The sequence below is a fragment of the Ictidomys tridecemlineatus genome, chromosome 12 (genome assembly GCF_052094955.1).
Source record: "Ictidomys tridecemlineatus isolate mIctTri1 chromosome 12, mIctTri1.hap1, whole genome shotgun sequence".
Lineage (NCBI taxonomy): Eukaryota > Metazoa > Chordata > Mammalia > Rodentia > Sciuridae > Ictidomys > Ictidomys tridecemlineatus.
The window spans coordinates 33,858,697-33,873,922 of record NC_135488.1 but is presented as its reverse complement, the minus strand read 5'-3'; the positions used below and the strand labels follow the sequence as shown (position 1 = coordinate 33,873,922).

The window sequence follows — 15,226 nt, the reverse complement described above, 5'->3', positions numbered from 1 at the left end:
CTGCTGGATGGAGGGCACTGCCCAGTGCCCTAGATCTCTCCTGAATGTCCTGTGACCAACCCACTGCAGGCCAGGCAGACATCCACAGAAAAAAACAGCGAGAGGGTCTGGCGCCCCCTTCAGGTACTGTTATATAGATGCCCACAGAACATTCCTCAAACCTGCAGCAGCTTGGACTGCATCCAAATGCAACCACAGGCCGAGCACAGTGCCACCCACCTGTGATAGAGTGACTCAGGAGGCTGAGGCAGGAGGATTGTGGGTTTGAGGCCAGGTTTAGCAACTTATTGAGGCACTGTCTTAAGATAAAGAATTAAAAGGGCTGAGGATGTAGCTCAGTGGCAGAGCCCCTGGTCCAATCCCCAGTACCAAGAGGAGGTGGAGATACCAGAGATGGGAACTTATGAGTTGGGTCAATGGTAACTCCAAGCCCAATGAGACTGAATGCACAGGGGAAGCTTTAACCCGCAAAAGAAAAGGAGGCAGGGAGCTTCAGCTCCAGGTAAAGGACTAGGAATTGAACCCGGGTGCCTTACCACTGAGTACACCCCAATCCTTTTTATTCTTGTTTTGAGAAGGGGTCTTGCTACGTTGCTGAGGGTCTCACAAAATCACCAAGGTTGACCTCAAGTGATCCTCCTGCCTCAGCCTCCCGAGAATCTCTGGGATTACAGGCATGCACCACCATGCCCAGCAAGAAAGGAACTTTTATCAGTGCAGCCACACGGGGAAGGCAGGGGACCCACATCTTAGCCTGTCTTCAGGGGGTGACAATGACTTGGAGCTTTTATAGAGAGGGGAATGAGGGCAAGGGCTTGGGCTTTGCACAGCTGCCAAAGCAGGTGGTCCTGACCAGTTGAGGTCTGTCCATCTTCCCTGGATTGGCCAGGTGGTGCCTTGTCAGGAGAGCTGTGTCACCTGCTTTGGCTCTCAGATGCACATCAATCAGACCTTGTTTCTGGGACATGAAACAGACTGCATGGGGGTGGGGGTCTGGATTCTGAATTAAGAGCAACTTTCTTCTGCTGAAAATAGAGACGGGCTGCAACCCTACTCCCACCTCAGGAGCCAGGAAAGCTAAGATGGGTCCCGCCCTTCCTCAAGCCTGGGCACAGGCCATCTGCCTAGGCATTTTCTGTGTTTTTCCCATTTTTGCTTTTCTTCAGGCCAAGGAAATTCACGGATGTAGATCACTTGGGTTTTGTTTCTATAAACTGTAACCACTTCTGTGGGTCAGGGGCTTCTTCCAAGCCTTCTGGCTGCTTCTCCCCAGTTTGATCAAAGTTCTTCATTTTTTCCTTTTTATTTCTTTTTTTTGCCTGTTCCTTGTGCTGGTGGGCACTGATGCAGCCAGCAGGGTCCAGTAACAAATCCAAGGTGACTCAGGCAAAGGGGATGGATGGGCCATATATTGAGGCAGAGATGCTGCCCTTCTAATTCTGCCTTTAGCCATCCATTGGATGTCTGCGGGTAGAGGTGGAGGGCTGGAGTCCTCCTTACAAAATCCTTACAACTCAAGTCAGCAAACACTGAAAGCCCTGTCGCCCTCAGGGACAGGGCACCAGACAGTTCCTCGGTGCCTCCCAAAGGCTGCCAAGGGAGAAGTCACTTGGGGCCCGACTCCAGGAGGATCATCAAGGGGCGGGACAGGGGGACTTCAGGTAAAAAGCCGCAGCCAGCTCGCCCTAGGACCCCAGCCCTCACCAGCCCCACCGCTTTCCTGGACAGAAAGGTTTCCTCGAGCATCCTCACTGGGTGTCCCTGCAGCAGGGCCCCAAGATTGTTCTGGAAAGGGACCTGTCAGGTGGGAGCGACAGAATCTCATGAAATTTTAAGTACAACAGAATGCCAAATGACTACTCATTCCAGTGAAGACATGCTGCAAATAAGACTTAGAACACGTGCTGCAAACAAGACTTAGAAAAGTGTCCTCAGAGAAGATTCTGTCATTCTGCATTTGTTTCTGAAAGTTGAAGCACACAGTTCTAATGAGCCCAGGAAGAGGTTGATACCCAGTTGAGTTGGCATATGATGTGCCAGAGCTCAGGACTTCAGGGCTGCTGTCAGGTGGTTCCCAGGCTCTTCTGGTCCTCACCTTCACTCAGGGACTTTTTGTTAGTGATGGAGTTCAGCAATGGATTACTGGCCCAGAGACTTGTTCAGTATTGCTCCGTAGGAGCAAAACACTGTCACCAGTTGTAGGTAGCCAACTCCAGGTGAGAAACTTGATAGATGTTAATGCTCACGGCTTCACACCAGCAACCTGCCCCTCAGTGATCATGCTCTCTAAAATATACACCATGCTAAATTGTGTGGAAGCATTCTAGGTCTAGCCAAACCACACGATCTTTCAAAAACAGCCCAATAACATTTAGAGGATTCACTCTCCAAAGCAAGCTTGCCAATGCCTGAGCGCCCACACACTCTATTGGCGCCAACCTCACCTCCTTTTAGAATGCACACATCCACCAAGATACCACTGCCTGTGGTGGTTGAGCAGCCTTTCCAATGGACGAGGTGGATGTGAATGTAACACGTGAAGGAATTAGCATTTACCAACAACTGGAAGAAAAAAATCCATTCTCTAAGATATGATGACGGAGCGGCTCTGTGATCTAGACCATCCCCCTCTCCTGCATCCTCTCTCTTTTCCTCTGCCTCGATGGACCTCCAACTGAGCCCAGAAAGATGTGTCCTTTCTAGTCAGAAGCCCTGTCATGGCTTCCATTTCCAGGCCCTGATTCCTGGTTAACTGCAGCCAGAGCTCGCTTTCAAGGTACTCTCTTCAGATCCCTTCCCTACCCTAACCACAGTGTGGGCTCTGGCCCCACCCTTACTCTCTACACCACCATTCCACATTAGGGTCTTCCTGTCCCTCTCTGTGACCCAGGACTTCCCATGACCGACCCCACCCAACAACAAGCTGTTGAACCAGGTGCCATCAAATGGAAGAAATGACCAGAGATGGCTAACTTGAAGATTTCACAGAATAGTCCATGAGACAAGGAATATCGTGAACCAGTGAAATGACATAAGAGGAAGTCAATGAATTCTAACCTCAAGAGCAAATCCTACAGTACACTGGCTCTCAAATTCAGCTACACACTGGAGCCACCTGGGAGCTGTGCATAGTACTGACCGCTGGACCACCCACTGGCCCTGGGCTGATGGAATGGCTCTGGGCTAAGATGGGACACTGGGGTTTGTAAATTACCAGTTGAGTATAATATAAAGCAAACTTTGAGAACATTGCTTTTTTCCCCACATGAAGAACTGTGTGCATACAGATGCAGAAGTACACAAATCTGCAGCATAAACCTCCTTGAGGGCCATAGATTAAATGCACTGCAATCACCAGCATCCTGGCTAGGAACACCACCAGCCTCCTATTTCCACCTTCCAGGTGATTGCAGCCCCGCCATGCAAGCATGGAGGAGTCCTCCCTGCTGAGAAATTTCAGTGTGCAGAATGGAGAGCCCTCTCTCCTGGGAATCCCTGCTTAGACAATAAGTGCACTGGAGAAGTTGAAATCAAGTGGGAGGCACATGGGGAGGCTTCTTGGATGAGGCCCTATTGAAAGGAGGATGGGATCTGAGGAGTGGACCAGAGAGAGGAAAGATGGGAAGTACAGCAAGTACATTCAGAGCCGAGGTCAGGCCCAAAATCCAATGTTGGCTGACAAGAGAGCCCTTGCACCAGGATCAACAATTTTGAGAAGGCAATGAGGACTGCCTGAGAAGATCAATTCCACAAAATTCCATGGAAACCCACTCATCACACCTTTCTGAAAACACTGGAAATGTAGGTTTCATGCAAGGAACTCTGGGTGACAGATGGCAAAGTTTGCCAAATGCAAACATGCCTACCAGCTCTGAGAAGCCATTCTCATTCACACTGCTTCAACCAGGGAAAATCCCCATGTGCTCACTGAGAACAAGTTAGCTTGTGCCACTTGAAGCTGCTTCAACAAACAGCTTCACTTCTGCACTTCTAAGCTGTTCTCCTCAAGAACTTTCAGAGCACAGTTCAGGCATGAAACACAAAGGGTGCCAGAAAGAGATCTCTTGAATCTAGCATCACCAACGTGCAGTGAAAAAGAGGACCAGCTGAGAAGATCAGTTCTCCAAAGTCTCACTGACATCCATTTGTCACACTCATTTACAACATTCACTTGAAGTGCAGGTGCCCACATGAGTGAACTGTTTTTTTTTTATCAATGGCACAGAGGCTTCAATGTGTAAGCATGCCTGTCACCTGTAAGAAGCAGTTTTGAATTCTTCTAGGTCCACAGGAAAAAAAAAATAGCATGTGCTCACTTACAACAAAGTTAATCAACAAAGCAAATTGAAACTGCTTGCAGCAAACAGCTTCCATTCTCCCATTCCCCAGCTATTTTCAGCAATCGCATCCAGAGTCCAATTCCAGCTCAATATAAAATGTGTGCTCCCAAGGAAGCCTGTATAATTGACATCACCCAACTTGGGGAGGCAAGGGGAATGCTGAGAAGATCAGTTCTTCAAAACTCCTACTTTTTCAGAAAACTCATTGAAAGGCAGGGTACCCACTTGCAGCCATCAGTGGTTGACAGATGGCACAGAGGCTTCAATGTGAAACCGTGAATGCCAATCATTACAAGTGCTTCTGACACACTCTAGTGCAACCTGGGACACCCCAAAGTGCTCAACGAGAACGCACTTTGTTCCTGCAAGTGGAAGCAGCTTGCATGAACTGTTTCAATCAGGAAATTCCAAGCTCTTCTCAGCAATCACATTCAGAGCACAGTTTTGGCCCAATAGAAAAAGGGTCCTAGCAAGAGGGTCCCACACCTACGATCACCTTCATAAGGTAGCTTCCCATCTTCTGTGTGGAAGTGGGTTTCTCCTTGGCCCTTATGCTGTAGAGGAGACCACTAGGAGCTAAGCTTCATGCAGGACCATCTGACCCGGACTTTTTGCAAGCCCTATGAAGCCCTCACACAAGCTTAAATGCTACAGGACTCTGCAGACCAGTCCATGCAACAGTAGACATTCATTCATTGTCTAGAGTCTACAGGTTCCTAAATGCATGGCATTCATTATCATCAAATGCACAATTTTGATCAAAAACCATCACAGTAGATCAGGTGACAAATCATCACAATAGATCAGGTAACAAAAACATATATATTTTAAAATAATAATATATTAATGGGAACAACAAATACAGGATAGAGTAACAACTGTGTTACTAAACAAGGTCAAAGACAATGGCAAACTATAGATTCAAACTTTGAAGCAAATAGTAATCAATGTAAATATTCCTGGGCTGCCTCAGCCCCGCCCAGGCACACAGCAGCAGAATGGTTTTGCAAGCATCCTCAGGAGGGCTGCAGCCTTCTTCTTTGCAGGACGAGAGGGAGGTTGAGGCTGGATCCACTCATCATTCTTTTGGGAGAGGCTCCTTTTCCTCAGCACGAAGTTGGGTTTCGTGTGAGGGTTCTTTGCGTAAAATACGTTGGCCTGCGCTGGAATCCTCAGCTCTGGGGAGAGAGGGGTGTACAAAATAAGGTGGCTCAGGAGGTGCTCCCTGGGACACCCCAACATCTGAGAGCCTGTGCCAGAAACGAACTGAGCCACACACCTGAGAGCTCTCCAATTCAGTACCAATACCAACAAGACAGCCTCCACAGTCCTCCCTGAGGAAGAACTAGGCAGAGCACTTCAACAGACCTAATGTCTGTTCCTACCAAAGGCTTTGGACTCCAAAACATCCCAGGTCCTCTTGCGTCTGCCAAAGCACACCACTAGGGTTTGCATCTGAAATCTCCCACAAAAGTGCCGAAGATTCAGACCCCACATGAGCCATCTTCACAGGTGGGTTTGGAAGGAAGCATTGGATGGTGAGTGCTCTGATGTCAACATGCAATTCTCATTCAAGATGAATACACTATTGGGAGGTGGGAGGGACTGGAAGAAAGGTGGAGCATGCTTGGTGGAAGATGTAAACAGGAGTGCGCCCTGGGCACCAGTACCTTGTCCCTGTTGGCTCCACTGAATCCTCATTCTCCAAGTAGAGGTCCTCCTTCTCCTCTCCGTCTTTCTCTCTCTCCCTCTCTCCCAGCCTTGTTCTCTCTCTCCCAGTCTATGCCTTTGTGGCAAGGGCTGAGAAGCTCTCCACTGCCACACACTAGAGCTTTATGGACAGCCTCAGTGCACAACCAAAGAGAAAGTTGTGAAACCCAGAGAAAAGGCCTAGGATTCCTCAAGTATGGCCACGGTGAGGACAGGCTGACCTGCACGGATACCACATTAGAGCCACGCTTCTGCGTTGGTGGAGCCTGCTTCCATGTGAACCAGGCTTCTGAGAATGGAGGCCACATTCCAAATGCTGCCCTCCTGAGAACAATGATTCCAAAGACCAGCAAAGGGCCTGCTTCCCTCCAACATGGTGTATGGCCCAGTGGTGCCATGACCCCGAGTGGGGGAATACAACAGCCAGCTTCTCCTTCCTCTGAACACCTCTTTCCTGTTGCCCTCCTCTAACCTAGAGCCTGTTCTCCATCCCTTCTGGGTTGGATGTGGGGATCTCTGCTATGAATTTCTTAGGCTACCAAGGCCCCAGACAGACTTCCTCTTCCATAGACTCTACTAACCTAACAGAAGGTTAAGATAGGAGACAAGTGATCCTAGAACTCATTGGGATGGTGGTCTTCAGCGTACATAGGCTGGGATAATGGCTGCTGAGGTGTTTGGCTCACAAAAGCCAACCAACCAACCAATGAAAAAGCGCTGACATTATTATCAGATGAGCTCTGTGGCTACGTGCTCAGGAAGCCCTCATCTGACTCTAGTTAGGGATCATAACCTGGCTATTGGGATCACTCCTTGGCTAGTGGACTCAGGTGCGGAAGACCATGGAATTGATGCAAAAACAGATGATTCAAGCTGTCTCCCAGGCTGTGTTTTCTTCCCAATTTCATCCTGTTACTGCTTGCTAGAATCTTGGCAATGCTCTGCCCAGGCAGTGGTTTTCTGGTCACACAGAAGGCTTTTAATCCTACTGCTTCAGTCCACAAAATGCCAGTTCCATCTTTAGCCCATGCATTCCCATGTTCCTCTGAAACCACTCCTATCTCAGACCACAGAACCATACTGCTCCTGGAAAGAGGCTTTCCTCCTCACTCCTCAATGATGTCAGCTTTGCATGCGTCTTCATGTCCTGGGCAGGGCACCTGGTGGGGAGCCGCACTAGCCACTGGGGTATACCAAAACACCTGGAGAGCTTACACCAGCAGAAGTGCAGTTGGCTTTGTGCACGAGCCCAACACACCCTGTTAGAGTGTTCTTGGGGGTCAGAGAATGCTCTTTGGTGCTAAGAGTTGACCTGAGTCCACATCCTGACCCTTGCTCTCTGTCATCTGATTGTCCCACTTACTCTGACGGTGAGAGATGATTTGGCCCAGCTCATATTCCTCCGGCTTCTCCTGAGTAAGCAAGTGTAGCTCGAGGGCCCTGCGGATGACGACAGGAGCCCGATCGTGGCAGGTCACCTGGAGCAGCATGGGAGACAGGCCTTCAGGAAATGGGCCTTGAAGTGACTACTCAAGGACAGTGGGCAGGGGCATTCTGGAGGCACCTCCACTCTAAATACAAGGGCAACATCCATGACCCTACTACCTGAGGCTGACCTCCTGCTCATCGCGTGGGCTCTTCCCATAGGCTACTAGCCCAATCCTTGTACATAGGACTTCCTGGACCTGCCATTGCTCTTTGTGGAGCTGCACTCCTCTCCAAGTGAAAGGACCCCACTACCTGCATACAGATGCAATCTCATCCCACAAGTTGGGAGGAATGGGACAATAGCCTCCAAGATCCTAGGTCTGCCCGAGGATGCAGGCGGCATTGGGAATGGCCTAGGCACAAAACCTAGAGGCTTTGGTCTGGATTGCCAGGGCCCAAATCAGACCCAGGAACGTGACCACACACAGGAGTGACGAAAGAGAGCCATGAGAGCTCCTGGCCTCCAGAGGCTCAGTGCTGGCTGGGGTGTACGAGGGCACCTGTTCCGCCAAGGGTAAACATTGGGTTACCTGGACATTTAGTGTGCTTGCTCCACATCCATACTGACTCTGCAGAGAGACCCTCTCAGCTCCTTGTTCAAGGAACATGCAGAACCTCATACTGGTGTCCTGCTCCATAGAGGCCAGCATCCCATACAGAGGAACCTGCAACCTAGGTCCTGGCCTGTTCTCATCTGTCACCCATACCTGCCTCTGCCCTTCTGGACTGCATGCTGCCACCTGACACACAGACTCCCTCAGACATGGCGGTGGACAAGCTGCTGCTCTCCCTCATCTCAGCTCCAGCCCTTCACACTGACCTCTTCCTTCTTGATTCCCATCTATCCTCCTGATCATCCAGAAGCTCCAAATTCAAGAGGGCATGAGTAGTTCATGGTATTGGACCAGTGTCTGCTCCCCACCCAGGTGTAAGCACCAGGGGACACCCCTGCTCCCAGGCTTACCAAAACAGTCTTGGCCATCTTTGGACTTTGTGTTTCTAAGTGGACACGAATTAAGCAGGTGTCTCCCACCTGCTTGTGGGAAAGCGGCCTGGAGGACTTGCAGGTTGATTCTGAGAACTGTGGGGGATGGAACATCAGCAAACCCAGAAACAGAAAGCCACCCCAGCCTGTCAGTTGGCTCTATGGGCTTCTAGCACATATGTCCAGGTGCTCAGGCTTCTCATTTCCCCAGGTGGGAGTGGAATGGCAGCACAAGTACAGCTTGAATAAGGTAGGTGTTTACCTCCTTTCCCTTGACCTCGCGGCGTTTCCTCACGATGAAATAATATTTGATTTGTGGATTCATGGACAGATACATCAGTGAGTGGTCAGGGACCTTGATTTCTGCAGAGCAAAGTGGAGAGAATTGTTAGGTGGCACTCAAGGATTAGACCACAAAACACCCACAACCCCTGAGAGTCTCCGCCAGGGCGAGCCTGCACCAGAATTGAGAGCCCTCCTATCCAGCTACAGTGCCACCAAAGACTCCCTCAGTGATTCTTCCCTGGAGAAGATGATGTACAGGATTCTAAACCAAAAGAGCACCTGGCAATGGAAACAGCACCTTGGGCCCAGAACTTCTCAGTGCAGGTTGGATCTGCCAAAGGGACACTGCCAGGATCTGCATCAGGATTGGCAAAGGCTCCTGTGCTTAGGCCTTTCTCCCCAGGGCAGCCATGCTCACACATGGGCATTCAGGGAAGCGTTGGATGGTGGGGGAATTCATCCCCTTGCCCTGGATGAATCCACTCATGGATGAATACACGGAGGGGAGGTGGTATCCATCAGAGGTGTGTTGGGCATGGACATGGGAGGACTTGAGCAGGGTGGTGCCCTGGAGAACTCTATTGTTTTCTAGGATCGCTCTCCTTCCCCTTGTTTCTCATCAGGAGCTGTCTGCTTGGTACTTTTATTCTGGTTCTTGTTCTACTTCTGGCTCTTCTTTCTGTCCTGCATCTTCTTGTAGTTCTTTCTGGGTCTTTTTCCTGTTCTTACATGATTCCTTCTTGTTCTTCTTCTTGTGTATCTCCCTCCACCCTTCCTTCTGTTCACCTCCTTCTTTTTCTTCTTCTGCCTCCTGCTCTTTATCGTGTGATCCTCTCCCCACTCAGGAGTGTCTCTTTCTCCTCCTCCTCCTTCTCCTTCTTTCTCTGGCAATGGTGGGGCGTCCTGAGGAGTTCAAATCTATCACACTCTTCTGCCCAGATGCAGCCTCTGTTCAGTAGTCCAAGATGAAATCAGTTCTCAATCAATGGCCAGGAGTGAAACCAAGACCAAAGACAAGTGACTTCCTTTCTTTGTCATTGTCACAGTCAGGAAAGACTGAATAACAGACACCGCATTCTGGATAGGCTTCTACCTGTGGTAGTCAGCACCTCATCTGGACCAGGATTGCTAAAATAGATTCCACCTCCATAAAGCTTCCCCAATGAAAACAAGGTTTCCAAAATCTAGGAGAGGGCCAGCATCACTGCCACCCTCCTGCCATAAGGCATAGATGCCATCACACCTAGTGGGTTCCAGGCCCCCCGTAGTCCTCCCTTTTGACGTCTTTTACACACAAACCTCCCCTGGTCTGGAGCCTGCTCTCAACTGATGCTTGGGTTGAAAGTCTGTTTCTGAAATCACCTTTGTAGATTCTCGGTTTGGTAATTCCTTTTGACTGGCTTATTTTTTTACTAGGGATAAAGCCAGAGGCACTTAAGCACTGAGACCATTCCCAGGCCTTTTGACTTGGGTACAGGGTCTCCCTAAGTTTCTGAGGCTGTTTGGAAATCCCCTTCCCCCTGCACTGCCTCCCAAGTCCCTGAGATTCGCAGACACTGCCCCTTGCCCAGCTCCTTGCACCTCAGTCTTCCTCATGTGTGAGACAGAGCCAACTCAAATGAGGCAGTGTGTGAAAATGGGAAAACTCACTTACGTGCTCGACAGATGGTGGGTTCTACTGTGGACAGGCTGGGATGGTGGAGGCTAGGAGTGTCGGGCTCACAAGAAAGGAAAGAGCACTGGCATTGTGGACAGCTCAGCATTGTGGCCTCTGTTCTTCAGATGCCCTTCTTTGTTGCTGGAAGGAATAATAACCTGGCCATTCTGATATCTTCAGGAGATGGGCACCCAGGCACAGAGGACTTGGAGTTGTTCCAAAAAGAACCCAAACAGGCTGTCCCCTGGCCTTGACTTCCTCTTCACTGAGTCCTGTTCCCAGTTGCTGCAATCCTGACATTCTTGAGTAGGCAGGACTTCTCATATCCTGGCCATGGATTGGGACCTGTGCGGCTTCCGTCCATAGCAATGCTGATCCAATCAGGACCCATGCTCTGCTCCTCTTCATTTGAAGGCATCCTTATCAGTGAGCCATAAACCAAACTGATGATGGATTGAGCCTCTCTCTGCCTTGCCCTCATCGATATTAGCTTTGCATTGCCAGACCAGGTCCAGGGGAGAACACATTTAGAGAGGTCCAGCAGCCGCCTGGGGCCTCATTGAACTCGTCCACACTGGACACGCCCATCACTGCACTTGGTTTCCTGCACCAGGCCCACCACACTCTGGCTATTTTAGGGCCAAGGCCCACTTTCTCTTGGCTGTGAGTTATCCTGAGCCCACTGTGGATCATGTCTCCCCACTGTCTGATTGTCCTACTTACTGTCATGCAGAGACATCATTCTCAGCAGCTCAAAGTTGTCCACATCCTCATGCTGCAACAAATTTTGGTCCAAGGCCCTGCGGATGAGGCTTGTCACCCTCTCCTGACACGTCACCTAGATCAGGGTGGGACAAATGTCATCAGAGAATGGCTTTTAGAGGAGCTACCCAGAAGACTGTGGTCAAACATTGAGGAGAAATCTCAGCTACATATACAAGGGCACAATCTTGTTATCCTGCTACCTGAGTGTGGCCTCCATATACCGCCTGGGTTCTTGCAACGTGCTACTAGAACAATCCTGGTACAAATATCTGCCTGTACCTGCCATCTCCCCTCCCCCTGGGGAGCCACATTCCACTCAGGTCAAAGGACCAAACTGCCTATGCACAGACACACTCTCATCTCACTGAGATGACAGCAATGGGCCAGGGATCTGCGCACCAAGTGTGCTCTGGGATGCAGGCTGCCTTTGTGGGTGGAAGAGGCAGATGCACTGAAAATTTTGGTCCTGACTGCCACTACACAAAACAGACTCAGATACAAGAGTGTGCACTTGAGTGCTTCATGATAGCCTGGAGAGGCCCTGGGCTCTGGAAGCTCGGTGCGGGTCTGGTTCTAATGATGTACTTGACTCAGCACTGGCAGTCACTGAACATGTCTCCTCTGCAGCTGGACACCTGCAGCATTAGCGTGTCTACTGCACATCCATAGAAATTCTGCCAAGAACCCCTTTAGCTCCGTATTTACATACATGCAAAGACTGACATTCCGAAGTTTGGCATGACCCCCCAGGTGATCCCGACCCCAAATTTTCACACCTAGTCATGCTAAGGAGGTTTTCTTCCCTGCCACCAGGAACACACCCCCTCCTACACATGTGACAAGTCACTGCCAGCTCCGCTGCTCCAACCTCACTCATTGAGAATACCAAGTTCTAGGCACTGCAGCCTGCACCCTGGACATATCTCTGCCTTCATCTGTCCACAGCACTTCCGTCTGCACTTCTGGCCTGCCAAACCCACAATACACAGGCCCACTCACCGCTGCAGCTGGGCATGCTGAGGCTCTCCCCACTCAGGTCAAGCCCTTAAGACTGACCTCTCTCTTCTTAATTTCCCACCACAGCCCCAGGGTTAGCTGTGTCTCCTGCCTTCCACTGTGGGGACACCCAGGAGGCAGCCCTGCTGTCGGGCTTACCAGGATGCGCTTTGTCTCCCTCAGGCTCTGTCCCTCTAGGAGGATGTGGACAAAGCGGATGTCTTCCACCTGGTCGCTGGAGTGAAGCAGTGAGGAGCTGCTACTGGTGACTTTTCTCACGCACCACTCATTGGTTTGGGTGGCCTGGGGCAATGGTCCTGCAGCCACCGCAGAGCTGCTGCTCACAGCTGCTGGGATCCTGGATGCCACTGCCACAGAAGGCTCCAAGAACTGTGGGGGATGACAACATCAGCAAAGCCCAGCACCTGCACCCCACCCAGCCTGGCAGTTGGCTCTGTGGGCATTCTAAAACATCCATCCAGAACCTGAGGTTCTTGTCCCCTTGGAGGATGTGGAGTGGCACCAGGAGTAAATACTGAAGAAGGTGGCTGTTTACCTCCTTTGGCTTGACTTTAAACAACTTGCTGGCAGCTGTTTCCTGAAGAAGAAAGTTATAATCCACTCTGCCATCCAGGGCGTAATATACGTTTCCATCAGCAGGGATCCTCAGCTCTGGAGAGGCAGGGGCAGAGGCGTGGTAGGTGACACTCAAGTAATACACTACCCAACATCCCCCACAACTGAGAGCCTCTGCCAGCTCAGGTCTCACACACAGACCTGAGAGCCCCCGAATCCAGCTACTGTTGCACCAAAGACTCCCCACTGATTCCTCCCTGAGGACCCTCTATGCACAGGAGGTCCCCTACAGGAACACCTTTCAAGGAAATAGCCCCTTGTACCCCAGACCTTCTTAGTTCACGTTGGACCCACCAAAGACAAACAGCTAGAGTTTGTATCTGGATTGGTCCCCAAAGACTCATGTGTTCAAATTTTTCTCCCCACTGCAGCAATGATCACAGGTCGGTTTATGGAAAAGCACTTGATGGTGGGTGCCTCCACCTTGCCAGTGGATTCATCCACTCATACAGGGCTACACTAATTGGAGGGGTATGGTTTGGAGGTGTGTTGAGCGTAGGTGGAGGATGTCCACAGCAGGGCTGTGCCATCCAGAGATATATATTTCTCTTGAGTTCCCCACTTCTGCATTTTCTCCTCATGAGTCTAATTCTCATTCACATTTTTAATCAATTTATTGTTATACTTCTTGTTCGGCTTGTGTTTCTCCTTCTTGTTCTTGTTCTTCTTCATCTTCTCCTCATGCTTCTTCTTAAAGTCATCTTGACCTTCTTATTCATGGTCTCCTCCTTCAACTTATTTTCATTTTTCTACTTCTCCTTCTCCTCCTCCATGTCCTCCTTCTCCTCGTCCTCCTCATCCTTGTCCTCCTCCTCCTCGTCCTCCTCCTCCTCTTTCTTCTTCTTCTTTCTCTCTCTCTCTCTCTCTCTCTCTCTCTCTCTCTCTCTCTCTCTCTCTCTCTCTCTCTCTCTCCAAGAAGAGTTTACAAGCTGTGAAGGGTTCTATTCTACCACACTCTTCTCTCTAGAAATGGCCTCTGGTCCTAAGTAAACTCAGTTTGCAATGAATAGAAAGATTGGAAGCCAGAAATGATTCTTCATTGAACTGCTTTTCTCATGTACTCATCTAGGTCAGGAAAGGCCACCAAAGTAGGCACCCTGTGGTTGTCTGTCTTCTTTGACACAAGACAAAGAAGCCTCTCTTCTTGGCCCCTTGTGGATAATAGCTTTGCAATGCCTCCTCAGGCCAAGGAAAGAACACATGATAGGCAGGTCCACAGCCCCTGGGGAACATGAAGAACCTGCAGATTTATGCCCCATCATTACACTTTGTTTTATGCACAAGTCCCACCATACTCATCCTGGGCACTGGGTCAATGCACACTGTGTTCTGGCTCCCAGTTATCGTGAGCCCACTGTGACTCACTGCTCCCTACCCTCTGATGGTTCCACTTACTCTGATGGTTGGAGAGAATTTGCAGAAGCTCGTAGTTTTCTGGGTCCTCCTGCTGGAGCAAGTGTGCATCTAAGGCCCTGCGGATGATGACTGGAGCCCTGTCCTGGCAGGTCACCTGAGCAGGGTTGGAGAAAGCTCATCAGAGAGGGAATTTGGGAGTAGCTACCCAGAGGACAGTGCTCAAGGACAATCAGAGACAAGTGAGCTCTCAACACAAGGGCACCATCTTGATACCCTGCTACCTGAGGCCTTCATGTGATCATGTGGGGGTCTTCCTATGAGCCTCTAGTCCAATCTTGGTACAAGAGTTTGCTTCAACCTGCTATGCCCTACAGGGACAAGGGAATAAGGACCAAAAGACTTTGTACAGACACACTCTAGTCCCATCAAGATGGGAGGAATGGTCCAGTGCACTTCCATATCCCTGCTCTGGTCTGGGATGCAGCTGCATTTTTGTATGGACCAGGCACAAACCCTAGGTGCTTTGGTCCTGACAGCCAGGGCACAACACACACTAGGACTCTTTAATGATAGGCATGGAAGCTGCTGGGCTCGAGAGTGTCAGTGCTTGCTAGGGTGTCAGGAGGTTCGGACCCAGCAGGTGCAGTGGTTCAACATAGCTCCCCTGGAGGTGGACACCAGAGTCTCATGATGGATACTCCACACCCAGGAAAATTCTGCAGAGAGAGCCGCTAAATCTCTATTCACATACATGCAAACTAGGACACTAATGGGCCCCTCCAAGGCCCCCAGTTCTCTGTGACCCACACCTACCCACCCTAATCATTCTACAATGGCTCCCTTCCCTTCAACCAGCAACATATCCCCTCCCACACACAAGAAAATGACTGCCAACTCCTGTGCTTCAACCTCCACGGTTCAATATACTCCTCCTCAATACCAAGGTCAGTAGAGGATGGCCTGTACCCTCGATATTTCTCTGACCTCCTCTGAACCCAGCACTCACTC

General features: G+C 50.2%; 1 protein-coding gene across 1 annotated transcript; it reads right to left on the bottom strand.

Moving 5' to 3' along the window:
- Positions 1-1,149: 1,149 nt before the first annotated feature.
- LOC144369197 (ral guanine nucleotide dissociation stimulator-like) lies at positions 1,150-14,870 on the bottom strand. Its single transcript, XM_078028383.1, has 6 exons — positions 12,386-14,870; positions 11,189-11,303; positions 8,786-8,886; positions 8,503-8,619; positions 7,414-7,528; positions 1,150-5,518 (listed from the first exon to the last, which is right to left on the bottom strand). The coding sequence occupies exons 2-6, from the start codon at positions 11,205-11,207 to the stop codon at positions 5,310-5,312; spliced, it is 561 nt and encodes a 186-aa protein (XP_077884509.1). The 5' UTR covers positions 11,208-11,303; positions 12,386-14,870; the 3' UTR covers positions 1,150-5,309.
- Positions 14,871-15,226: the final 356 nt, after the last annotated feature.